The sequence below is a fragment of the Hydra viridissima genome, unplaced genomic scaffold (genome assembly GCF_058129835.1).
Source record: "Hydra viridissima isolate aposymbiotic clone 2 unplaced genomic scaffold, HvirCarnegie_v1 scaffold_13, whole genome shotgun sequence".
Lineage (NCBI taxonomy): Eukaryota > Metazoa > Cnidaria > Hydrozoa > Anthoathecata > Hydridae > Hydra > Hydra viridissima.
This window is the reverse complement of record NW_028324312.1, coordinates 10,412,520-10,438,515: the sequence shown is the minus strand read 5'-3', so window position 1 is coordinate 10,438,515 and position 25,996 is coordinate 10,412,520. Positions and strand designations below refer to the sequence as shown.

The window sequence follows — 25,996 nt, the reverse complement described above, 5'->3', positions numbered from 1 at the left end:
GCTTTAAATTTAAACTTGCAATTAGCATTGCTTTCTAATTCATTATATGGTGTTTCAAAACTTTTAGAATATAAAAGCTAATACCTGGCAAAATTTGTAGCTTCTGGAGAAGTGGAGAAGTTGTCCCGGTTGAGTTTTGAAAAAGTGGGTGAGCTTGATTTCCTTTGATTCTGGCGACTTTGCAAATCAGACACTCACAAATACTAGATGCCCTTGTCAAGACTGTTGGAGAAATTGACATAACTCATAAAAGTCATAAAGCTGTGAAAGAGTTGTTTTTTCGCCATTAGCACACCTCTCTATTGACTTACTAAATGCATCACAGAGTCCTAAGGGACTCTAGAGCCATCAAAGTTCAAGTTGACTTCTAAAATTTTATTTCCTCTTACTTTTTGAAAATCAGTCAATTAGCAAGTGGCCTTTTTCATGCGCAGAAAACAAACACTTCTCCTGTTGCCCTCATGTGACATTACATGGTCAGGCATTTTAAAGAACAGGTCAACAGTTTTTCAATCTTGCAAATGACATAATTTTTTAAGTGATTTTAGTTTCTGAAATTTTAAATTACGGCTTTTACGCGCAAACTACCAAAAAAAAAAACAATTGTGCACTTGAAACCAATATCTGAGGTGGGCTATCGTAAAATAAATATTTTTTACACTTTCAATGCCATAAACCCTGCAACTAAAAAACTCTTATATGGCTAAGTTTTCTGGTTCCTTTGAATTATTTTTTAAAAATGTCTTCAGCTTTCTCTCCTTCTTCTGCCCCATATGATAAATCTAGCACTGCATAGTTTTCCTTTAAACAATGATTTTTAAATGCATTTCTCTTCTGCGGAAGCAAAATCTTGATTTTAAAAATTTCATTTTTGTAATGCCCAAGGTATGCACTTTCATGTCTCTAAAGGTTTTCTTTAGGAGAGGACTTCATCTCAAATGTTTTTAATGGAGAGGGGTGATATAACCAGTAATTGTGAACTCACACATGTAAGGTGATAAGTGTAAGGTGTAAAACAGAAATTTATAATGATCAACCTTCATGTAAGTTTTTTTGTCATTAATAACACAGAAATATTTAGAAATAAAAATGTCATAAAATATCTGCAGCAAACGCTAACGTCTTTTCTTGAGGTTCAGTGCAGTTTACATAGAAAAAAAATTGTAGTATAACATTATCAGAACTTTTTGCAAAAGATTTATAGAAATGTTTCTATTTAATTTTGTAGTTTTTTATTTCTGTTTCTATTTGAGCATATTTACTTTTTTGTTTCTAATCAAAATTATTATAAAAACACAAAAACTAATTTTAAAAAGTTTAACAAAAAAAAAACGTGTCTGCTTTCAATATGAAGTAGCAAGATAACAACCATTTAATAAGTGGTGGCTGATTATGATAAACGCCTTCATTATTTTTATCTAGTGAGGATGCGGTACAAATTTTATAATTACTATTTTCAAGGAGTTATCCGACACCTATCCCACTGTCCTATAAATAACAGTAGCAATATTATATATATTAATTTTTGATAGTTCTTATTCCGAATATTAGTAAACAAACGAAGTTTGCCAAAATTTCTCAAAAATATTTTTGTTTTTACTTTTATCCAAGGATAAAACTCATGTATGAATTCATCTTGGTGCAGATCTCTCCTATTTTGCAATATATTTTTTGTAAAAGGAATTAGTGTACCACTGTGACCTTGCCGTCAAATGAGCAATAGTTCCCGGAAAGGAAAGAGCAGTCCATAAGGCAATCACTAGCGGACTCTAAACCCTAAATATCTGAAATAAGAAATAACAATTTCCTAGAATTTTTTATTAAATTCAAACATGGAGCCGGTTTCTGAAACCGTTATTGAGTTATTTTGGCCTAAAAATATAAGAAAAACTATTAGAAAATGGTCTAAAAAGAGAAACACACTACTCTCGTTATATTAATCTAAATAACTAAAAATGTATTAAATCTTCAGAAGCTATGAATAATTAAAGTTAATTTAACGAAATATCTTATAAAAAACAATAACTATTTGAAGTTGTGTAATAACAGGGAAGAAATATCGTTGCATTATTAGGAAGAGGTTTGTTTTATTGTCAAATTACCCCCACTCCTACCTTTTAAAAAAATGATTTTAAGTGAATGTTTAAAGCAAAAAAAAACAACAGCACACTGGAGAAATGAACCAGCGTCACCAGTAAATAGATGTTAATGACTTACCAATGAACACACGGTATCAAGGGTTTATAAAAAAACAAACATTTGTTATATAATCTATTTCGCTAAATATTATATTAAATTGCACAAACAAAAGGACTAAATAAAACACAAACAAGCATGCTTTAAACACTGAATTAATGCAAATTGTAAAAAAAACAAAAACTTGAGAAAAGGTTTTAAAATAAAATTTTATCTTGCTGTTCATAGAGAACTGTTTTGCGTAATTTAAGGTTCATGTTTGATTTGAGTTTTTTTAAGTTTGTCAATACTTTTAAATTTACAAAAGTACTTCAAAATAGAATATTGAAAATAAAAATAATAAAAAAATTGCATTTTTTTTTCAATCAGATTGGTTTGACAGATTGATTTTAGTTCCTCAAACTCAAGCATTTGTTGTTTGCGAATATGATACACATTTCTTTTTTCTCTTTTTAAGAAACTTGTACTGCAAGCCCCAAAATCTTAAGAAAACTTAAATAAAAAGCAGTAAATAAATCACAAACAAAATAAAGCTCAAAGTTTAAACGTTGAAATAACGCAAATCGTAAAAACTTCTTTACAAAACTTGTATTACCGTTATATATACCGTTAAATAGGAGAAGAAATGGTGTGAGCTGCAAAAACTTTTAATGCTCCAACAAAATTGATAAAATTATTTCGAATATAAAGTATTTGGAAATGCTCGGCAGCTTGAAAACTTGCAACGGAAAATGACATTGAATAACTTGTCTTTAATAAACGATACACAGACCGCCTAAATTTAACATTATCAAGAGACCAAGATATAGATACAATAGAGTTCAGACTTTTGACACTTTACAAACATGGTTTTGCAATATGGTATGGTAGCAAACGCTTCAGATGTTTTTGAAAATACGAAATCTCTATCAATAAAAGCTTCTGTTTCCATGCAAGAGTTCAAAAAAAGTAAAAGAGCAAAAGGCTTGACGAAATAAGATAGACAAAAACTGAGGAATTGATCCTCTGATTGCAGCATCTTATATCACAGAACTGAAGTAAAATGCAAACTGAAGAAAAACGCTATAATAATTAATGAGAAAGACTGATTTTCAGGTAACCAATCGAAAATATTGCGTACGAGAGCATTAACTATTAAAATCTGATTTTTTTAAGATCGACTTTAGAGAACTTTAAATGAGGAGCCTACGTAATATTTTGTAGTTTTTCAAACACAACGTCATGTTTAATCAAATACCATAGCGTTAACTTGATAAAATCCTGGAACATAAATTTCCATATAAACATTACATAAGGCCAGATCTGCGTAAGACTTGAAAATCATAAAAACAAGGGAGAGTTGTGAAACAATACGAATATTAATTTTTAATATGCAATGGTAACAAACGCTTCACTTTTTATTTGCCGATATTAAAATGCGTTTCGTTTGCTGTAAATATTTTGAGGACTACATGCTTACTCCCTCTTTGACAACAGACAAAAGATCAAAGTAAGAGAATAATAATCTATAAGAATTTGAGAAAATCTTACAGTACTATCACAAACGATGGTTGGGGTGGCTTGCAATGATAAGAAACTTCTTATCAACACTAGACACAACTGAGTTATGAAACAATTAAAACCACTAGTTCCAAATTTACATTTGGTCTTTTGCTGTTTTGATTCTTAATAACACATTTGTTTTCTATTAATCTTGAGCGTTGCTTACAAACACAATAACTTTGCAGCAAAATACGAAAATGAAGTTCGATATATCAAAAGTTATTCAATGCTAAACTTTATAATAGAAAATATCAGAAGAAAAGCTTTTTGTGGAAACATTTTACCGTAACAGCTTGCGATTCCATATACGAAACTTGCAATATCTTCAATGTGAAAATATATTGTGGATCGCGCTATCCAAGACTTCAATCACTTAGCAGACTTTCATCTCATTTAAAAATTCAGCTCCCACAGCTTATTTAAAAAAATTTGAACTACTGAAAAAAGTTTTATTCACAAGTACCGGCAGCCCTGAAAATATGCCAAGGCTGGGTTGACAATAGCTCAATTAGATAGAAAAACTACAAAAAAAGTATGAAGTTTCATTGATCTATATTTGAAATGATTGTCCTTGACTAACCCTCGAATGATCCGTGATTATTACGCTACCATGCAGAATTTTCATCATGAGTAATTGGGGACAATGACACGCTTCACTTCAGACAAATGGGAGTGGATCAAGTTCTGCCTGCCATGTTCTAAGTTTGATGAAAAACGTGCAGCTTCAAACATTTTTCAAAGACTTGATTATGTTGAGAAAGAGTGGGAAATAAGATACAAGATCACATTCTGGTTACGTGATAATGCGGCAAATTTAAAAGCAGCATTCAAAGAATCGCAATGTGTTTACAAGTCTGTTTGGTAGCTTAATCATTTACTTCGACTAGTGATCAAAAAGGACTTTTTTAACTCAAGAGCTGTAAGTTTGACAGAAAAATGCCGAAAGCGTTGCACCCATGTTTCTTAATCAAATTCCTCATTCTCTGAGCTCTACAACCAACAAGAGATTCAAATGAACTCTTTTGACAGACTTGGGTTCAAAAACGATGTCTCAGCACTCTGGATTTCAACTTATTACATGCTTGAAAGAATTCTGTACTTGAAGTCGGTAATTGCTATCACACTGCTCAATCGTCGTTTCTGTGGCATTATACAGGATTGGAACCTGCATGAAATCTAGTAAACATCTTAGCAATATTTGAAGAAGCCACCAAATTACTCAGTGGAAAGGATGCTTGCATCAGTGCATGTATTCCGATATGGCAACTATCATGAAGTCATTTGACGTTCCCTTGGATGACTAAGAAGAATAGGCATGAAAAACGCTTTGAAGAATGAAATTGAGACACGTTTTTTGGTTTAGAAACCATAGATCATTTTGCAATAGTAACATTTCTTGATCACAGATTCAAACAGCAAAGCAGCGTTATTTGGTTTCCCTCCAACCATGCTGACCTAAATATATAACATTTATCATATCAATATTATGTAAGTAGCATGCAATAAACTTTGAAAAAAAACTACAAATAGTAAAAAATAAGTTTAGTCTGAATACTGAGTGTGTTTAAATTTTAAAAATTTACTTATTTAAGTTTAGATTTAGATTTTAGCCAAATTTATTTTAAGGGATTTTATTTTAAAGAGTAATTCAAAAGGCTTCTTTTTTAATGAGAAAGTTAATTATTTGTTAAATTTGGAATTAAAAATGATGAAAGAGCTTTTACTTAAATCATAAGTTTTTTCGATAGATATTACAAAAATAGAAGAAAAAAAAAGATTTTTTTTTTTTATTTTTGTAATATCTATCTTTTTACCTATCTATCTTTTTATCTATTTATCTTTTCTTTTTTTTTTTTCCTTTTATCATAAACTCATTAAAAAAATGTAAATTTCTTTTCTACATATCCAAGATTTGTCTACAAATCCAACTAGGAGAGTTTTGGAATGTTGATAAAGTTGACAAGAGATCTAAGACTTTTGGGGAGTTAATTATATTAACAACTTTTATCATCAGCTATAATATTCTCAAATTTAATATATTTATTAAAGGGCATGGGATCAAAATATGTTGGGATATTTTCACGTAGATGATCAGTATAGGCGTGGATGCTTAGAAAAAAGCAGCTTATTTTTTACGTTTATAATTAGCTAAAATGTCCGAAATATCAAAAAAATATTAAATTAATATACAACACAAATATTTGCGGATATTTTTATACATCTAACTTATGAAAAAACAAAAAGGATAATAATTCTCAGTTTTGGCAATTATTTTGACTTTTTTTTTAAAATTCTCTTTTTTAATGCCTTCTGTAATTAGATTTTTTTACATTTAAATTCTCATTTTCAAATTCTTTTAGCAATATCATTGAGACTCCTCTTCATATTTGTCTTTAGTTTTTCAATCTGTTCTCGAGTTAATGGTTTTCCTGTGATCATTTTGAAATGAACCAATTTCTTATTTCAATTGCTTAAAAAAACGAACCAAGTTTGCATAGAAAAACAATCCAATACCACAAATAAAAATTTGTTATTAGCAGCATTTTGAAGGTGACTTCCAAGCTTAGTAAAAATTTCCAGGTTGACAACTAGTCCACTTCTCTCCAACAAAGTAGGCTAGATTTTGTTCACAATATAATCAGCTAAAACATTGGGCCTGTAACCGGGAGACTTTAAAAAGTAAGTTATTGGTGAGGTTTTAATCTTTTTAAATTTTTGATTCTATTTTTAAGATCAATATTTCATAAAATTCGAAAAAAACTGCAGTAGCAAGCAATCCTTTCTTATATTGTCAATATTCAAGTTATATTAACACGTTTTCGAATGGAAACTATTATGAAAAATATTTAATAAACAGGGTAACGGAAATCAAACTGTTTGGTGGAGGATGAAACTATTAATGTTGCAAGTAAGTTTTTAAGGTTGCAAGGGTAACAAAGTTTGCAGACCAACACACAACCAATGTAAAATATCATTATGATAAAGATGATAAAGATTTAAAATATCTCTGCACATTTAACAAAAATTTGAAATTTTTCAAGGAACTTTGATTCTTTCTTCAATAATATTTCTTCCCCGCTGCAGAAAAGGAATGCAGAAATTTTGGAGTTTTCCTTTAAAAGACTATTTAACTCTTGTACGCAACAAAATCATAGAGAATCGTTTGATAATCTGAGAAAAAGCTCCCTCTCACACTAATCCAAAATTGGTCCCAACCTCAATTTTGAGGACCTAAAAAACGACCGATGGGGCATTAATTTGCAAGGTCTTAGAAATCACCAAATATAAAAATTAAAATCTAATCTCTATAGCCAAAGGAGAAAAACACAGTTAAAGATTTATAGCATTTTGCGCTGCTGATCGCCCTTAGTAGGAATCTCGCCTTTGAAAAAACGGCCAAAATATAGGAGCTTTTTGTCAAGTTATAGCCAACACATACAGTATGTGCCAAAATTGTCACCATGTTTGAACAAAGAAATATTTTATATTTTTTTTTAATAGAAAAGCTGTGAAAACAAATGAAATTTTAGTTTTATCAATTAAATTTAAGACTTAGGTAACTAATAATATTGCTTTTTGTTAAATTTAGAAGATATTGAATTTTTTTTTAAAATTTTATGTGAAGAGCTAATGGTGACAATTCTGTCGCGAATGAATGCAATTAACATATTTGCCCACAGTTAATTAGGCATGCGACATAAATAAATAGCCTTATGACTAAAATGATCGAGTTATCAACTATTCACAGATTTTTAACGATTAAATATCATTTAAAGTTTGATTTTGTTTACAAAACATAAAAAAATTATTGTTATTATCATCATTAGGAAAATAAATCTTTAGATTTAATTTCCTAATGATGATAATAACAATAATTTTTTTATGTTTTGTAAACAAAATCAATCATTTTAATTAGAAAAAAATATTGTGGTAAGGCTTAAATCCGGACAATCTTATCGTGAAATCGCTGCTGAGTTCGGAAAGTCTCATAATCTCATATATAAAATCAAATTGCGCAATAATTTAGAAGTAAACAAGCCTAAAAGTGGTCGAAAGAAAATTTTTACACCAAGAGACCAAAGAACAATCACTCGTTTAATTGCTTCTGGAGAGTCTAAACTGCAAAGGATTTTACTAATTTAATGAATAACAGCTATGGGACTCATGCTTCAGTGCGGACAGTCAATAGAGAGCTCGAAAGAATTGGTTTTCAATCCAGAAGAAAGATCAAGAAGCCGTTGTTAGTTTCTCGTCATCGCCAAGCTCGTTTAAATTATGCTAAACTTCATGCACACATGACTTTTGATGACTTTTAATGACTGGATTTGGACAAATGAAAGCAAAACTAATATGTTTGGATCAGATGGTATAAGATTTACTTGGAGAAAGCCTAATTCACCATTAAGTGCTCGAGGTTTTACACCAACCGTTAAATATGGCGGAGGAAAACTCTTGTTTTGGGGATGTTTCTGTGCTCGTGGAGTCGGTGAATTAGTGAAAATTAATAGAATAATGAACACTGATGACTATATAAACATCTTAAAGGTCGAGTATTTCAAGTCCCTTCGAAAATGGGGCAGAACTGTACGTAACACGATGTTCATGCAAGATAACGACCCCAAGCATAAGGCTGATAAGACCATTAAATTTTTTCACGAGAAGAAATTGAAAGTCATTGACTGGCCAGCACAAGGCCTTGATCTTAACCCACTCGAAAATTTATGGGCAATAGTTAAACAATTGGTCTAAAACTTTCCTACTCCATCTAAGAATAAGGATGAACTTTGGGCTCATGCACAAGAGGTTTGGTACTCAATTACACCCGAGGAATGCCGCAAAATGGTTGCTAGTGTTCCTGAAAGAATTCAGGCTGTAATTAAATTTAAGGAAGGATACACTCGATATTAATTTACTACAATATGTTATTTGCTTTCATTTGCCCAAAAAAACCACAAAAGTGAAAAAAACAAACAAAATAGATTTACAACGGGGCTCCAAGTGCGATCAGCAGCGCAAAATAATATAAAACTTTAACTGTGTTTTTCTCCTTTGGGTATGGAGATTAGATTTTAATTTTTATATCTGGTAATATCGGAGACCTTGCAGATTAATGCCACATCAGTCGTTTTTTTGGTCCTCAAATTTGAGGTTGGCACCAAATTTGGATAGGTGTTCTCACAATGGAACATTTGTCAGAGCACATAATAAGCTGAAATTTGTTTTACAGATTTTTAAAAGTTATACAGAAAAGATAATAGTAATAAAAAAAAAAGAAGATCTTGAACGTGTCTACGTTTGTGTATGTAAGCATCAATTGGACTTTGTAGGCAACTAACTAAACGAATACACTAATTGAAGACACTAAAGTCATCAAACTACAATGCGTTTTAAACTGCAAAGATTTTTCATCAATAAAGTCATTGGAGGATTGTTTACTCTGTAAATGAATATCATCATTTTTTATTTTTCTTTCAGCAAGTTGTCATTAAACCGTTGACCTTTAAAATATTCTTTAGGTAAAAATGCTATAAGCACGAGGCATCATGATTGTACATAAGTGTTAAAAGATATCATGGCTGTCATTAAAGCAGCCAGTTGCTTTTTCTTATTTTATTATTGTAATCCCTTGGTTGAAAATATTGCTGTATTGTAGGGCATATAACCGGTTTTTAAAAACCGGTTATATATATATTAACCGGTTATATATATATTATTGTATATATATATATATATATATATATATATATTATTGTATATATATATTATTGTATATATATATATATATATATATATATATATATATATATATATATATATATATTTATATATATATATATATATATATATATACATACATATATATATATATATATATATATATATATATATATAATTATATATATATATATATATATATATATATATATACATACATATATATATATATATATATATATATATATATATATATATATATATATATATATATATATATATATATACAGTTTTTTTACTTTAGAAAAAAGTTGTAATTGGTTTTATTTTCGGCGGTTTTTGCGGTTTTTTTAATCAATCTAATGAAAAATTTAAATGTTTCTGCTGCACTTTTATTATAACAAATAACTAATTGTAAATTTTAATTGGATTTTGGCAATCCTTTGGTTTCTGTTTATGCTATATTCACGGTGCTGCAGCATGAAATTGAAGTATGATTTGAAGTCAAAAACATTTTTCCAAAGTGGTTTAAAAATATCCTTCACGGAAGAAATAAAGATTCCCCCATTTGGAAGCACTTTTTACACTGCAAATAGTTGGAGCAGGCCAAGTGCAAGAAATGTGACAAAGAGATGAAGTGCAAAGGAGGATTTATTAGTGAAATGAGAGCTCGTTTGAAGACAAAGCATGACATTGACTTGTCTACGATTACTATCTCGGCGGAAAAAACGAAAAAACTCTCTAATATTGACAACTTCTTCAAAGCAGAAAAAGATTTCCTTTCAGTGGTTTTGTCAGAGCTAGTAGCTTGTGATGGAATTCCAGTTCGAGTCCTGTCAAAAAGCCAGAGATACAAGGTTCCTGCTGATGCAAATGCAATTTCAGCTATTATAATAAAGCATGGGGTAGAAATCAAAACTCTCTTCAAAAAACAATTTCAGGATCTAAGAAATTCGAATCATCTTTTTAGCTTAACTCAAGATGAATACACTTGTATGCAAAATCTACGTTATATGAATAATAACGTTCATGTTTAGGATCGTCATTGAAATTTTGGCTTGGTGAGAATCTTTGTATCTAAGCCAGCTGAAAAAGCAATAGCTGTCGTGAAGAAAAAGCTTGATGAGTTTGGAATTGATCTTGATTCTGATGTTGTGGCTGCAACCTCTGACGGAGCTTCAGTGATGGTAAAACTTGGCAAATCCATTCCTCAAATTCACCAATTATGCTTTGCACATGGCAGACATTTGGCCGTTTGTGAAGTCCTTTGTAAAGATTTGGAACTAATTGCAGATGACTTAACAATTGGTGATGACACTATATCTGATGGTGAAATAAGTGATGATGATGATAATTATTATAATGATGGGTCTTTACAGTAAGTATGATTTGCAGGGTCAATTAGACATAACATTGTATTTCATATCTCAATCCTAATTAAAATATTCAGGTAAACGATGAAGATGCCCAACTTTCTAAGGTTCGACAAGACAATCCAAATCTTATTTCCAAAGTGAGGAAATGCGTTTGACTGTTTCGTAAAAACCCAGTTAAAAATGAAGATTTACGTCAGAAACATGTAAAAGCTGAATTTATAAGAGAATATATGCTAATGCTTGATTCCAAAACAAAATGGAACAGTTTAGTAAACATGATAAAACGCTTTGTTAAACTTAAAAAGCCAATCAAAATGTCTTTGATTGAATTATCAAGTGATATTCACTTCTCTGATGAAAAATTCTCTGAGTTAGAAGAATTAATTGCTGCCCTGTGAAGATTGGAGCTGATGCCCTTAGCAGACGGGATGCAACCTTGATAAGTGCAGATGAAGTAACAAAATTCAATTATCAACAATTGAATATGCAAAAATCCTTTTCAGCAAAGAGCTTTTAGCATCATTTATTAAGCGTATGAAGCAGAGAAGAAATTTGGAAGTCATGGCTGTATTGTTATATTTAACTAATCCTGATGCTTTAAAACCAAAGTCCTGATGCATTTGGGATTCCATAAGTAAAGCGAGCTAATCTGGCCAAAACAGGTACTAATATTTTTTGCCGATTGTTTGAAAAAAATTGCAATTCTGAAGAGAACAATCAAGATTTACCCCATAATGAAATTTAGATATGTTTTTTAATGCTTTAAAAGGTTAATGTGTCATCAGCGTAAGGGCAGAACGTTCATTTTAAGCAAGTGGTTAGTTTGTGATTAAGCTTAGGACTTTGAAGCTGAAATGATGATAATTTTGATATATTTTGTATGATGAGACCATATTATTTGTTAAATAGAGACAAAAAGTATAAGTTTCTTTTGTTAATACAGTATTGAGATTATCAATGTTAAATAAATATAAATAACACCCTTTTTGCTTGCGTTTTAAGCCTAAAAATTAAACAGTAAAAAACCGGATTTTAACGGGTTTATTTTTTAAAAAAACGGCGGTAAAAACCGGTTTTTGAGAAAGAAAATGGTTTTTCCGCGGTTTTTACAAACGAATGCAAGATCATTTGTAATCAGCGTGAAAATTAAAAAATAATTTTAACGCTGATTACAAATGATCTTGCATTCGTTTGTGATTTTTAATTTCCAGTCAACAGCGAATAGTAGTGCTAGATGTTTGAAATTCTGAGAAAATGAATTTTAATCTTTCGGTTCTTTATCGTTCTCCGTAAGATTTACACTAGATAATGACGTTATACTAACGTAAAATTCTGATGTTAGATTAACGTTATACTAACATAAATTTAAGTTGGAAAATTATTGGCGTTTTATATTCACGTAAAATATTGATTGTAATTGTTTTTAATATTTAATGTTAATATACTGTTATATTCATATAACCCTGCCGAAGCCTATGGCCTATGGCTTCGTGTCATGGTTATTATATGAATATAGCCGTTTATAAACGGTTTATATATACCTTTAATGTTAATATACTAGCATTAAATGTTTAACACAATTACAAGCAATATTCAACGTTAATATAAGGGTTTCTAATCCCTCACAAGGGTTTAGAAAAACAATTTCGGGGATACTCAAACTAAAAATACAATAAATGTTTTTAAAGACTTTATTTAAAGAAGTATTATGTAACCTCAAAATTATTTGTGCTTCCGTCGAAGACTCGTACATTACCAGGATGACTTCTAAAATACAACATGGGATACTGTTAATGGGATGTTAAAAAAATAGTTAAAAGTACATTTTTCTTGTAACTGACTAGTTGTTTGATTTTTTCTTAACCCTAACTTTCAAGATTCAAGACTAAGATGTATCTAATTATACAAAACATATGTAATGAAGAAGAGATAGATAGAACAATATTGACATATTTAGATCTTCATTATCATCACTCATAAGAACCTCAGAGTCTAGATCAGAACTCTCAGTTACAGAGGTATCTTTATGATCAAACACACACACAAAAATCGTTATAGTTCTCAATTTCAATGTTTTGGAAATCAATGCTACTCTCCACTTCATTAATATTGGATTTGATATGCAATAAGTTGTCAATTTCTTCATTTACAAGAAGATTGTTTAGGGCTCGATTACTTTACCACCATTCCCTCAAGTATTGATTTTTCTCTTGTTTATTCATTTTTATTATTCTGAAATAAAACTAAATTTTAGTAGTTTTTACAATAACAAGATGATAATAAAAACTAAACATAATAAAAAAATAAAAAACAAGAAAACATAAATTTTTAATAATAATAAAAAGGTTACTACATTTATTCAAAATAAGTTTTTTACTTGCTAGCTCATTAATCTTATACAGTTAAATGTTTCTATCATAGCTAAAATCATACAGCTAAATGTTTTTATAATAATTAAAATCATGCAGTTAAATTTTTGTATCATAATAAAATCATACAGCTAAATATTTGTATAATAATTAAAATCATACAGTTGAATGTTTGTATTATAGTTAAAATCATACAGTTAAAAGTCTAATCAAATATTTTATTTTATTTCAAGCTAGTTTTTGTTTTATCCTAAATAACTAATAAACATAGCTAATAAACTCAAGCAAGTGTTTTTTATTATTATATAGTAATTATTATTAGTAACTAGCAAAAAGCAACCCGTAATACGGGTTATGGTCGGTCTATCACTTAATTTATAGTGGCTGTTTTCCACTATTTAAAGTTGCGAAACCTTAACTGATACCCTTTCAGAAAAACGCATTCAAATTGAAAAAATTGAACCATTTGTAAAATTAAAATAAAAAGTATGCGGAGGTAAAATAATTTACCAATTATTTAACATTAGTTGAGAAATTTAAAACTGACAGAGATCATATCAGTGTAAGGCAGAACCATTTTCCTCGACATTACTAAGTTCAAAACAATACGTTTTTAGTTACTGACAGAAAATAATAACACTTCATCAAGCTTTAAATTGACGAAAAAAGCTAAATTTTTGTTATATTTTTTATAACATGAACTTTAATTAATAAGAGTAATATAAAGCGAACGTTAATTATACATGTCTTTAAAACATTGTCTTTAAAACGTTGTCATTGTCTTTAAAACGTTGTCATTGTCTTTAAAACGTTTTAAAACATTGTCTTTAAAACGTTAAATGCACACAACCAAATAAATTTATTAAAAATAACTGACCATTACTATTTATGGCACTAATCTGACCATTTTTATATATATGTCCTCTTTGTTTCAATAGCTTTTAGTAAACGGTAATTTACTACCATTTACTAAAAATTCCTTTTGTTACTCGAAATTTAATTCTCTTAAATATTTTGACACTAATAAAGGACCTCCCTTCCCCGTTTTTGCCTTAATGGTGGTCAAGAGAAAAATTATTTTTATTAAGAGTAGTCAAGTTTTGGATGAAGACCTTTTACCAGAATAATGAAATGTAAAACAATGATTTACGTGTGTAAGAATTTTTTCTTTTTAATATTTATAAGAGTTTAACATATATAGGAATTTTTTCTTTCCTCAAAAGTGTTGCAAATGCAAACTAAGCTAATTAATTAGTAAAAAACCTTATAAAATTTAAGTAACTCGATATTTGAAAAATGCGCTAAACTACAATATTCACCACCCATTTAAAAAGATTCCCTAAATTACCTACAGCATATTATTAGGCTTAAAATAAAGAAAATTAAAAAAAAATTGAACTAATTCATACATTTATATCATTTTAACTGACCAAAACTTACAATAAAAGGTAATTAGGTTTCTTTTTATAAATCGTATAAATGCGTCAATCGTAAATCCTAAAGAAAAAAAAAAATAGAATTATTATCTATAATATAATTAGTACAGAAATGTTTAATGTTTAACGTCGTTTCGTCATTAGTTACTAGGCTTTGAAAGAGCGCGTTCTCAAAATGCATGCGGCCATTGGAGAAAGATCCATGAAGCGAGTTAAAACTTTTTTCCTTTTGGAATTTAATTATTAGTTTAGATTTGGAATTTAATTATTACTTTAGATATATTACATAAAGAATCATATTAAGATAAATAATCATCGTTAAGATCATCTTATAATTGAAGTAAGTATATGAAATAGTTATATATACATTTTTATTAGATAAAGTAGAAATGATTTTAATTTTTATTAGATAAAGTAGAAAGGATTTAAATTTTTTAAATCGTTTATATTTTGTTTGTTTTAGTTTTTCTTTTTGCAGTTTTGTTTTTATTATCTTATTTTTTAGAAGGAAAATAGGGGTATGTATGTTATTTAAAGTTATACTAATGCTATTTCCATAAAATGGTTATTACTACATTGAAATTTCTGTGATGCTATTAACTATTTTTGTTCTTTTTTAGAAAATTTAGAAAAGTAAATTTAACTTTTGTGCCAACACTGACATGGCATGTCACATGTTATTGTATGTAAAGGTTAAATTTTGTTATGAGGATTACAGTTCTTATGAAGAAAAAAAAGAAGGTAAAGAGTATTGTTTGTAAATATATATTTTGTATCTTTTTAAATTTTCTCGCATCATTTTTAAAATTTTTGTTTGCACACGTTTATTGTTTGCATATATGCTTTTTTGATATGTATGTGTATGTGGTAATAAGTGCTTTATAGTTGTTTTATCAATGTGTTTTTATAATAATGTTTTTATAATAAGGTAAAGTGTTTTTTTACTGTTTGTGTATGAGTTAATATGTGTTATATAATTGTTTTAAATATGTATATAAGGAATATATTTAACCTTATATACATATTTAAACACATTTATTGTGTTTATAGTTGGTACATATGTTTATATTATGTTGTCTCCGTGTTTTCAAAGTGCTATGACTTGGTAAACATCTACCTGAAACTCATTTATTGTATTTTAGAGAAGAAGCAGAACAAATGGCTTAAGATTGTGCAGCTCAACGTAATACGCATGTAACAGCATGGTTTAAGTTAAATACTGAAAATGAAAGAGCACATTGCTATTCTTAGGTAGACATTCCTTATCACTTTATATTTGATGATAAACATTGTAAATGAAAGGTTAGATAAAGGGGTGGTAATAAGGTGATAGTAAGAATGTATAAAGTTAATCCAACTGGAAAATTCTTTTTTCTTAAACTGCTACTTTTGCAAGCAAAAGAAGCAACATCTTGGGAGGATATGCGTACTGTTAATGGTATTGTCCTTGAAACGTTTCGTGAAGCATGTGTTTTGAAAGAATTGTTGTAAGATGGCACTGAATGGCAGAATACTCTTTCTGAGGCGGTTTTAACACGTATGCCAAAGCAAATTAGACAGTTGTTTTCAATTTTTTTCACCTTTTGTGAATCTGACAATTCTTTACATCTCTGGAATACATGCAAAGCTTTTATGATGGAAGATTTCATTCACTGCTCAATCCCACTTCTAATAGCTGAACAAGCTATTCTTCATCAAATTAAAAAGATTATTAATCAAAGTGGTAAAATGCTGACTGATTACAATCTGCCTGTTATTGATGAGGTTATTGGCTTAAATCTAGAAAATTTTGATGAAAATGTTCAACTACTGAAATAGTAGAATTGTGTATAAACACAACCAGCTGAAATAGTAGAATTGTGTGTAAAATGTTCTTTGCATAGGCAATTGGTGCAGAAGTTTGCATTAACTGAAAATATGAGAGTACAAGATGGAGAAGGTGAATTTTCCCAATGGCTACTAAAACTAGGGAATGGAACAATACCTGTCAAAGAGGAGGATCCTTTTAAAGGATGCATTAAAATACCAAATCAGTGCATTATTAGAGAAAATGAATCAATTGTTGAAAAGATTTTTGGAGACGCTGATCAAAATGATTATTCTAAATGTGTGATTTTAACACCAACTAATGTTGAATCATTATCAATCAATGAAGAAGTTCTTAAATGTCTGCTGAGTGAGGTCAAAATTTATTTAAGTGCTGATCAAATTGATACTGATGATATTTATGAAAGAAATAACTTTCCTGTTGAGTTTTTGAACAGCTTAACTCCTTCAGGTATGCTACCTCATTGTTTAAAATTGAAAATTGGTTGTGTAATTGTGCTACTTAGAAATTTAAATCTCAAAGCTGGGTGATGTAATGGTACTCCAATGAAAGTTTGTGCTCTTCAAAATAATTATATTGATGCAGAGGATTTGACAGGTGTTTCTAGTGGTAAATGGGTTTTTGTTCCTCAAATTCAGTTGGCTCCATCAGATTCTAATTTACCTTTTGTTCTGAAACGTCGTCAGTTTACTGTCAGATTGGCTTATTCAATGACAATTAACAAAAGTCAAGGTCAAACATTTGATAGAGTTGGGGTATATCTCAAAAAACCGTGTTTCTCTCATGGTCAACTATATGTTGCATGTTCAAGAACTAGGGCATTTAATAGTTTGTTTTTCAAAATTGATAAACATCTCATTCAAGATATGGTAGGTGAAAAGTGTTACACGAATAATGTTACATTTTTTTTATTACTTTAATACTTTTTTCATAGTTTTTGATAAATATTACTGTCATTTAATATGTTTATATGTGTTATATGAAACCATATTTGTTTATAGCTGTATATATGTTTAAATTATGTTGTTTCCATGTTTTCAAAGTGGTGTGAGTTGGCATTATATTGAGGAAGATTGATAACCTTGCCAGCCAAGCGGTGTACTTATAGCAGAGGTGTGACTTGGCAGCATTTAGTGTCAGGCGGTTTTACTGCTTTAGAGCTAGATTGTTTTGTCTAGCCTTTTTTAATTATTCTGGAAACACAATAATGTCTGTTAATGTTTAGCGTAATGTGTATGGGAGAGTATGCTACCTTGATCTTTAAATCTAGGGTGTTTTAATGTCCTAAATTTGAAGTAATTGAATAGCTAATAATTATAAAAACAAGTATACTTTTATGTAGTTGTATGTTTAGTAAAAAGATAAATATATAGTTAACTTTAAATTGATTTTCTACTTTTGCCTTTCATATTTTAATTTGGTTTGTTATTTTCGCTGGATTTTAGGATCAAGGGTGTAAATATGCTAAAAATGCAGTTTAAATCTTAGTTTGATTTTTTTTTTTAAATTTATTTTAGTATTGTTAATCCTTTCCACATTGAAACAGATTTTATAGTTACATTTTCGATAATTATTTATATTAACTGCCATGTCAAAATAGGTTACTATAAATAGATAAATTGATTCTCAGTTTTTATGTGCTTTTTTTTTTCTTTAAGATTTACGATTGACGCATTTATACGATTTATAAAAAGAAAACCTGATTACCTTTTATTGTAAATTTTTGTCAGTTAAAATGATATAAATATATGCAATTAGCTCAATTTTTTTAAATTTTCTCTATTTTATGCCTAATAATATTTGTTGTACGTAACTTAGGGGATCTTCTTAAACGGAGGGTGAATATTGTAGTTTAGCGCATTTGTCAAATATCGAGTTACTTAAACTTTGTAAGGTGTTTAACTAATTAATTAGCTTAATTTTGAGGAAAGAAAAATTCTTATATATGTTAAATTCTTAAATCATTGTTTCACATTTTATTATTCTGGTAAAAGGTCTTCATCCAAAACTTGATTACTCTTAATAAAAATAGCTCTATTCTCCTGACCACCATTAAGGCAAAAACGGGGAAGGGAGGTCCTTTATTAGTTTCAAAATATTTAAGAGAATTAAATTTCGAGTATCAAAAGGAATTTTTAGTAAATTGTAGCTAATTACCGTTTACTAAAAGTTATTGAAACAAAGAGGACATATATATAAAAATGGTCAGATTAGTGCCATAAATAGTAATGTTCAGTTATTTTTAATAAATTTATTTGGTTGTGTGCATTTAACGTTTTAAAGACAATTTCCTGTTTTAAAGAAAAATGTATCAAGGGGATACCAAAAAATTAATAAATCATGTATAATTAACGTTCGCTTTATATTACTCTTATTAATTAAAGTTCATGTTATAAAAAATATAACAAAAATTTAGCTTTTTTCGTCAATTTAAAGCATGATGAAGTGTTATTATTTTCTGTCAGTAACTAAAAACGTATTGTTTTGAACTTAGTAATGTCGAGGAAAATGGTTCTGCCTTACACTGATATGATCTATGTCAGTTTTAAATTTCTCAACTGTTAAATAATTGGTAAATTATTTTACCTCCGCATACTTTTTATTTTAATTTTACAAATGGTTTAATTTTTTAAATTTGAAGGCGTTTTTCTAAAAGGGTATTAGTAAGGTTTCGTAACTTTAAATTGTGGAAAACATCCACCTTAAATTAACAGACCGACCATAACCCGCATTACGAGTTGCTTTTTGCTAGATTGAATAATTAGTACTTAGTTAACACCCTGTTTACATTTTTTAATGCAATCTTGAATATTGTCTTCGAAAATAACTTCTTGTTCCAATTGTGAAGTTTTAAGCCATATATAGCCCAGAGGTGTTTGATAGGGTTTAAATTAGATGACTAACTCGGTCACGGAAGTTTCTTAACTGCATTTTGATTCAACCAGTTTTGAGTCACTTCGGCAATATGACAAACTTAATTTCATGTTAAAGGTCAGTGTTTCAAACTTAATTTCTTATTAAATCTTCATAAAACTTTTCTTCAGAGCATTTTTCTTAGATTAATCGTTTCTGGATTTCTGTAAATAAGATAAACAGTTGTTTAATTTTTCTATCAATCAAACTTTCATTCAGTTGTCGTCAGGTTAGAATTATTTTGTTCTATCTCGAAATTTAAAAAAAATGAGTTTATGCCTTTTTCTCTTTTCTTGTTATATTTTCTTTCTAGCTGTATTACTTTTAAAACTGAAAAAAAAAAAGTAAATAGTGTCAAATTAGGTGTAACCGATTGTTCTATGTGCAAAATAGCGATAGTTATTAATGTTATTTTGTTCTATTTCCAACAACCAATAAAATTGTTTATATATCGCATAAAATAATACGTGTTCTTGTTTATTTCCTCTTTAAAATTTTAAAATGGCGGAAAATATTAATGTAGATCTTGGAGAAATAAACCAAAATGCAGGTATTTTCTTATATATTCTAGTGCTAATCGGCTTTTTTTATTATTAAAAAAAAATCCAGCACATTATTTTAGTAGAAAATGTGTTATCATCTTATTAGAACCTCACGGATTCTCTTGTATATGTGACATGCACTAGTGTGTGTATGTCACATATATAACAGAATCCGTGAGGTTCTAATAAGATGATAACACATTATATATATATATATATATATATATATATATATATATATATATATATATATATATATATATTGAAGATTTTTCTGAGATTTCTGAAGAGTCTTTATTGACAAAACAATGTGTAAAAAATTGAAATTAATGATTTCTAATAATTTATTATTGCTCTGTTCTTTTAAGAACATTGAGCACTCTATTTTATAGAATACATTTATAATTGTTGTTATATATATATATATATATATATATATATATATATATATATATATATATATATATATATATATATATATATATATATATATAATCATTATTACACGTTGTATATACTAAATAAATTAAGGCTCAAATGTAAATGAATTGCTTCATATGTGAAAGAAATTATCTTATTTTTACCTATTTGGATTGCATAACTATTTTAGGTTTCATTTTTATTTTTAGTTTACCCACAAAAAGCTAATATCATGGTTACTCCCTATGTTTCAACACATCCTTCAATTGCTGGTCAACTGCGATTACCTCCGCACGGTGGAAAAACGAGAAAACGTCAGACAAACTGCTATAACTGGAAACAGTCAAAAAGAAAGCGACTTAGGCAATCAGGAAAAGAATATATAAATAGCAGGGGCAAGGTTATTCAACTAAAAAGTATTAAAAATAAAAAAGATTGCGGAAATTGTTGCAAGTTTAAGTGTTCCGTGAAAATATCAGAAGACGAGAGAAAAAATTTATTTAATGGATTGTGGGGAATGTCTCAGATTGAAAAGCAACACTTTTTTAGTAAAACTACTGAGCGATTAGATAAAAAAACGACTCAGATCAATAAAATAAGCAAACCAAGTAGAACAAAAGCTCCTATGAGCCTCATTAATTCCTATGGCTGTAGATTCTTCTTGCATTTTAAATTTGTTTCCGATGCAGTTTTGATTTATTGTTTTGTTAATTTTTTTAAAGATAACATTGCTCCATTCTTTAAAATCTCAAAGCAGTACGCATTCAAAGGTCAGCAGTGGAAACATATGATACCAGCTCATGATCCTGAAAATCAACCCTTAATATATGAGTTAATTGGAAAAAGTCATGGGATGAAGATATCGTCTGATGGAATCCTTACTTGGAGCCCTGATAAAATTGGTGAACACTTGTTTTTACAATTTCTTTGTTGATAATGTCAAACATCGTGTATGTAAGGTGTTTTATTTGTATACATTAGAAATCAGCAGCAGGCAAATATCATACTATCATGAAAATAAGCTTGAAACTGGTATTCCTGCCCCTACAAAATGGGGGAAATATTGTAAAAAAAAAGTTCTTTAAATGACTAAGCAGAGTATAGAAAACCATATTAACTTGTTTCCAAGAGTTGAGTCGCATTATTGTCGAAGCATTTCCTGCAAACAATACTTTGATGGTTCATTAAATTTGAAGAAACTTTATGATTTGTATTTAACATATTGCACTCAATATAAAATTTTACCAGCAAAAGAATGTATGTACCGCAATATTTTTATTACCAAATTTAATATTGAATTTCAAAAGCCAAAAAAAGATCTATGTGATACATGCTACCAATTTTGCATTATTGAAAATGCAAGTGAAGAACAAATCCAAAAGTATAACAAGGATATTGCATCAAAAAATGAAACAAAGATCGAGAGAGATAAGGATCGAAAGTTGAAGTCCCCTACCACAACCATAGTTGGTATTGACCTACAAAATGTCTTGAGCTTGCCAAAAAGTAATGTGGGAAACTTCTTTTATAAAAGAAAGCTCAGTTGTTATAATTTAACAGGTGACTCTTCGCTGAACAAAAAAGCATATTGTGTATTATGGGCATGAAGGTATGTCTGGTCGTTCCGGTAACAAGATTTCCAGTGCTGTGATATGTATGCTAAATCAAGTTTACAAGGATCTTCCTAATATTGACAAGTTTTTACTTTTGTTTGATTCTTGTGTTCCACAAAATAGAAACAGTCATATGTCAACTGCATTACGTGAGTTTCTTATCAATCATCCAAATATTAAAATCATTGAACAAAAGTATTGTAAGCCAGGGCATAGCTCAATTCAAGAATGTGATAATATACATAGTCAGATTGAGAAATCATTACATTCGGCAGAAATATTCACCCCTCCCCAGTTGGTAAAAGCAATATTAAATGTTAACCAGCGTAAACCATTTTTTGTATACCAAATGCAAAAAAAGGACATTAAAAATTTCTCAAAACTTGCCTGTCTTATGAACTACAAAAAGGTTCCATACTTTAATGTCAAAACACTTGTATATAGGTCTAATGCTCCTGGTAATGTGTACTTCAAGAATCGTTTTACAGATATTTATAAGGAGGTACGGCTGTCTAAGCCAAAAAATACTAGAGGATTAGGAAGTAATCTTGAAGAACCATCAATTCCATTGGCATCTTATTTTCGACATAATATTAAAATTTCTAGTGAGAAAGTAAAAGACATTGTTTCTATGTAACTATACATGCCAGCTGTAGATGTTTGTTTCTATAAAATATAATTTCAGTAGTTTTTTTTCAACTCTTCATCCGGAAGCAAGTTTCATTTTAATTGTTTTATTTATATACTTTAGTTATGTTATTTTTCAACATTCAGTTTTAATTTGTATAAGGTTCATTCAAACTGTTATTAACATGTTATTCGTATTAAAAACTATGTTTGTTTATTTTCAATAAATCTTTTTAGATAGAAATGATTTTCTTTAAATAATATAGCTCTTGTTAAAAGCTGCCCATCCTTCCAGAAGCAATATCAGTTTAATTCTGTCAAAGTAGCAATAAGAAAGCTAATTATATCATCCCATCCATTTAAGTTTTCCAACGAATTGTTTTAGGTTTCTATATTTGCGTTTAAATCCCTAAGTTAAAAGTAATTTGTTGTAATTCATTTGCTTTTCGCAAAACGTTTAAATTGTATTTACTAAAATATGGAGATAGCACAAAATAATATTAACGCGAAATGTATCTATCGAAATTATCTCCAAATAGGGTCGGGCCATAATAGCAATTTGAGCAACATACTTTTTCTTTCAAAACAAATAATTTTTTTTAGAATACAGGCAAGTATTGAAAAAAGTTTTCCTTAATGAAAATTATATCGCCAATTGTACTGCATTACAGTGTAAAACTTCAAATTGATTTATCTCAGTTTAAACAAATGCAGAGTTAGAACAAAGTAATTCTAACCTGACGTAGTGAAAATAAAAAGTTAATTAAGTAACAGACTCCTCAAAAACGTTGATAATTTTGAAAGTCCGATTATATTTCATTAATATTTTCCTTCTGTACACAAAAATTATAGTTAGAATGAAATAAAAACTTACGAAATCAATCTAAAATAAAATCCTGCATCCCAATAAATAATCTGATGTAAAGTAAGTATGTTATCACATAAAAAAAGTTTTCAATATTTCTTCATTTCCATTCCTAAAAAAAATCTGCTAAACTGCTCTTTGAAACCAATGTTGACGGATGGTTGATTCCCATAACATCAGTTCGTATCTTTTTAACTTCATAATCAAGTTCTAGAGCCTCATTTTATTTTCCCAATTTACCCGAACAAACTGCAATATTATGTTTTGTATCCAATGTTGATGGATGATCGTTTCCTAAAATATCAGCTCGTATTTTTGCAACATGATAGCTTATTTCTAAAGCTTTATAATAGTCTCCCAGATCGTACAAACCACTGGCAATATTATGTTTTGTATCCAATGTTGATGGATGATTGATTCCCAAAACATCAGCTCTTATCTTTTCAACTTCATAATGAAGTTCTAGAGCCTCAATATATTTTCCCAATTTACCCAATAGACTGCAATATTATGTTATGAATTCAATAATGATGGATGATTGATTCCTAAAACATCATCTCGCATTATTACAACATTATCATAAATTTCCAAAGCCTTATCATATTTTCCAGTATTCTCCAAACAGCTTGCTATTGTGCTTTTTGTAAACAATACCGATGGATGATTTTTTCCTAAAATACAAGATTGTAATTTTTCAACTTCAGAACAAAGTCCGAGAGCTTTATTATATTATCCCATTTCATTCAAACATCTTCCCACTAAACTTTTTGTAACCAAAAGCTGATGGATGATTTAATCCTAAATTATCGACATTTATTTCCTCCACGAGAAAAAAAGTATCTAAAGCTTCTTTAAAACTTCCGATATTGATCAAACACCTTGCTATCTTATACTTTGTACATAACATTATTGGATGATTGATTGAATGATCAAACACCTTGCTATCTTATACTTTGTACATAACATTATTGGATGATTGATTCCTAAACCATCAAATAGCGTTTTTTCAACTTGATAATAAATTTCTAAAGATTCATTATATTTTCCCATGTTATCCAAACATTGCGCGATGTTAGGTTTTGTAGTCAATGATGATGGATAATTGAAACGTAAAACGTCCCTTTGTACTTTTTCTACTTGATAATAAATTTCTAAAGCTTCATTATATTTTCCTATGTTATCAAAACATCGTGCTAGACAAAATTTTGTAGACAATGTTGATTGATGAATGATTACTAAATTGTCCGTTTGTTCTTTTTCAACATGATAATAATTTTCTAAAGCTTAATTATATTTTCCAATCACATCCAAACACCTTGCTATTCATCTTTTTGTAGTCAATGTCATGGATGATTGATTTCTGAAATGCCCACTCGTACTTTTTCAACTTGATAATAAATTTCTAAAGCTTCATTATATTTTCCCATGTTATCCAAACAGCTTGCTATACAACTTTTCGTAATCAATGTTGATGGATGATTGATTCCTAAAATGTCCGTTTGTACTTTTTCAACTTGATAAAAACTTTCTAAAGCTTCATTATATTTTCCCATTTTGAACAAACATCCTGCTATACCACTTTTCGCAGTCAATGTTGATGGATGATTGATTCCTAAAATGTCCGTTTCTGCTTTTTCAACTTGATAATAAATTTCTAAAGCTTCATTAAATTTTCCCATTTTGTACAAAGAGCATGCTATACAACTTTTTGTAGTCCATGTTGATGGATGATTGATTCCTAAAATGTCCGTTTCTGCTTTTTCAACTTGATAATAAATTTCTAAAGCTGCATTATATTTTCCCATGTTATCTAAACAACCTGCTATACAACTTTTTGTAGTCAATGTTGATGGATGATTGATTCCTAAAATGTACGTTTCTTCTTTTTCAACTTGATAATAACTTTCTAAAGCTTCATTATATTTTCCCATGTTATCTAAACAGCTTGCTATATATCTTTTTGTAGTCCATGTTGATGGATGATAGAATCCTAAACTGTCCGTTCGTACTTTTTCAACTTGATAATAAATTTCTAAAGCTTCATTATATTTTCCCATTTTGAACAAACATTCTGCTATACAACTTTTTTTAGTCAATGTTGATGGATGATTGATTCCTAAAAAGTCCGTTTCTGCTTTTTCAACTTGATAATAAATTTCTAAAGCTTCATTATATTTTCCCATGTTATCTAAACAGCCTGCTATACAACTTTTTGTAGTCAATGTTGATGGATGATAGAATCCTAAAATGTCCGTTTGTACTTTTTCAACTTGATAATAAATTTCTAAAGCTTCATTATATTTTCCTATGTTATCCAAACAGCTTGCTAGGCAACATTTTGTAGTCAATGTTGATGGATGATTGATTCCTAAAATGTCTGTTTGTACTTTTTCAACTTGATAATAAATTTCTAAAGCTTCATTATATTTTCCCATGTTATCTAAACAGCCTGCTATACAACTTTTTGTAGTCAATGTTGATGGATGATTGAATCCTAAAATGTCAGTTTGTACTTTTTCAACTTGATAATAAATTTCTAAAGCTTTATTATTTT

The 25,996-nt window shown here is 29.0% G+C and overlaps 2 protein-coding genes and 2 pseudogenes across 3 annotated transcripts in view; 2 read left to right on the top strand and 2 right to left on the bottom strand.

Annotated features, from left to right (window-relative positions):
• LOC149880442 (uncharacterized) overlaps nucleotides 1-25,996 on the bottom strand; it is a 71,992-nt pseudogene that overhangs the window by 45,394 nt on the left and 602 nt on the right.
• Nucleotides 14,807-18,225, top strand: LOC149880444 (uncharacterized). 2 transcript variants are annotated; one of them, XM_090070467.1, is made up of 3 exons: nucleotides 14,807-14,974; nucleotides 15,255-15,375; nucleotides 15,777-18,225. In XM_090070467.1, the coding sequence occupies exon 3, from the start codon at nucleotides 16,552-16,554 to the stop codon at nucleotides 16,990-16,992; it is 441 nt and encodes a 146-aa protein (XP_089926593.1). In that variant the 5' UTR covers nucleotides 14,807-14,974; nucleotides 15,255-15,375; nucleotides 15,777-16,551; the 3' UTR covers nucleotides 16,993-18,225. The 2 variants fall into 2 exon arrangements, with proteins under 2 accessions (XP_089926593.1, XP_089926594.1); XM_090070468.1 differs by having other exon boundaries at nucleotides 14,818-14,990.
• Nucleotides 19,877-22,629, top strand: LOC149880443 (uncharacterized; annotated as a pseudogene).
• Nucleotides 23,337-25,996, bottom strand: part of LOC149880441 (uncharacterized) — a 5,225-nt gene continuing 2,565 nt past the window's right edge. The window contains exon 3 of the mRNA XM_090070938.1: nucleotides 23,337-25,996. This exon is cut by the window's right edge and continues 1,593 nt beyond it. The gene's annotated coding sequence lies outside the window, so the exon portion shown is untranslated.

Bases quoted from the DNA above. Each gene is read 5' to 3' on its own strand.
- LOC149880444 (XM_090070467.1), top strand. From the start codon at position 16,552: ATGAGAGTACAAGATGGAGAAGGTGAATTTTCCCAATGGCTACTAAAA.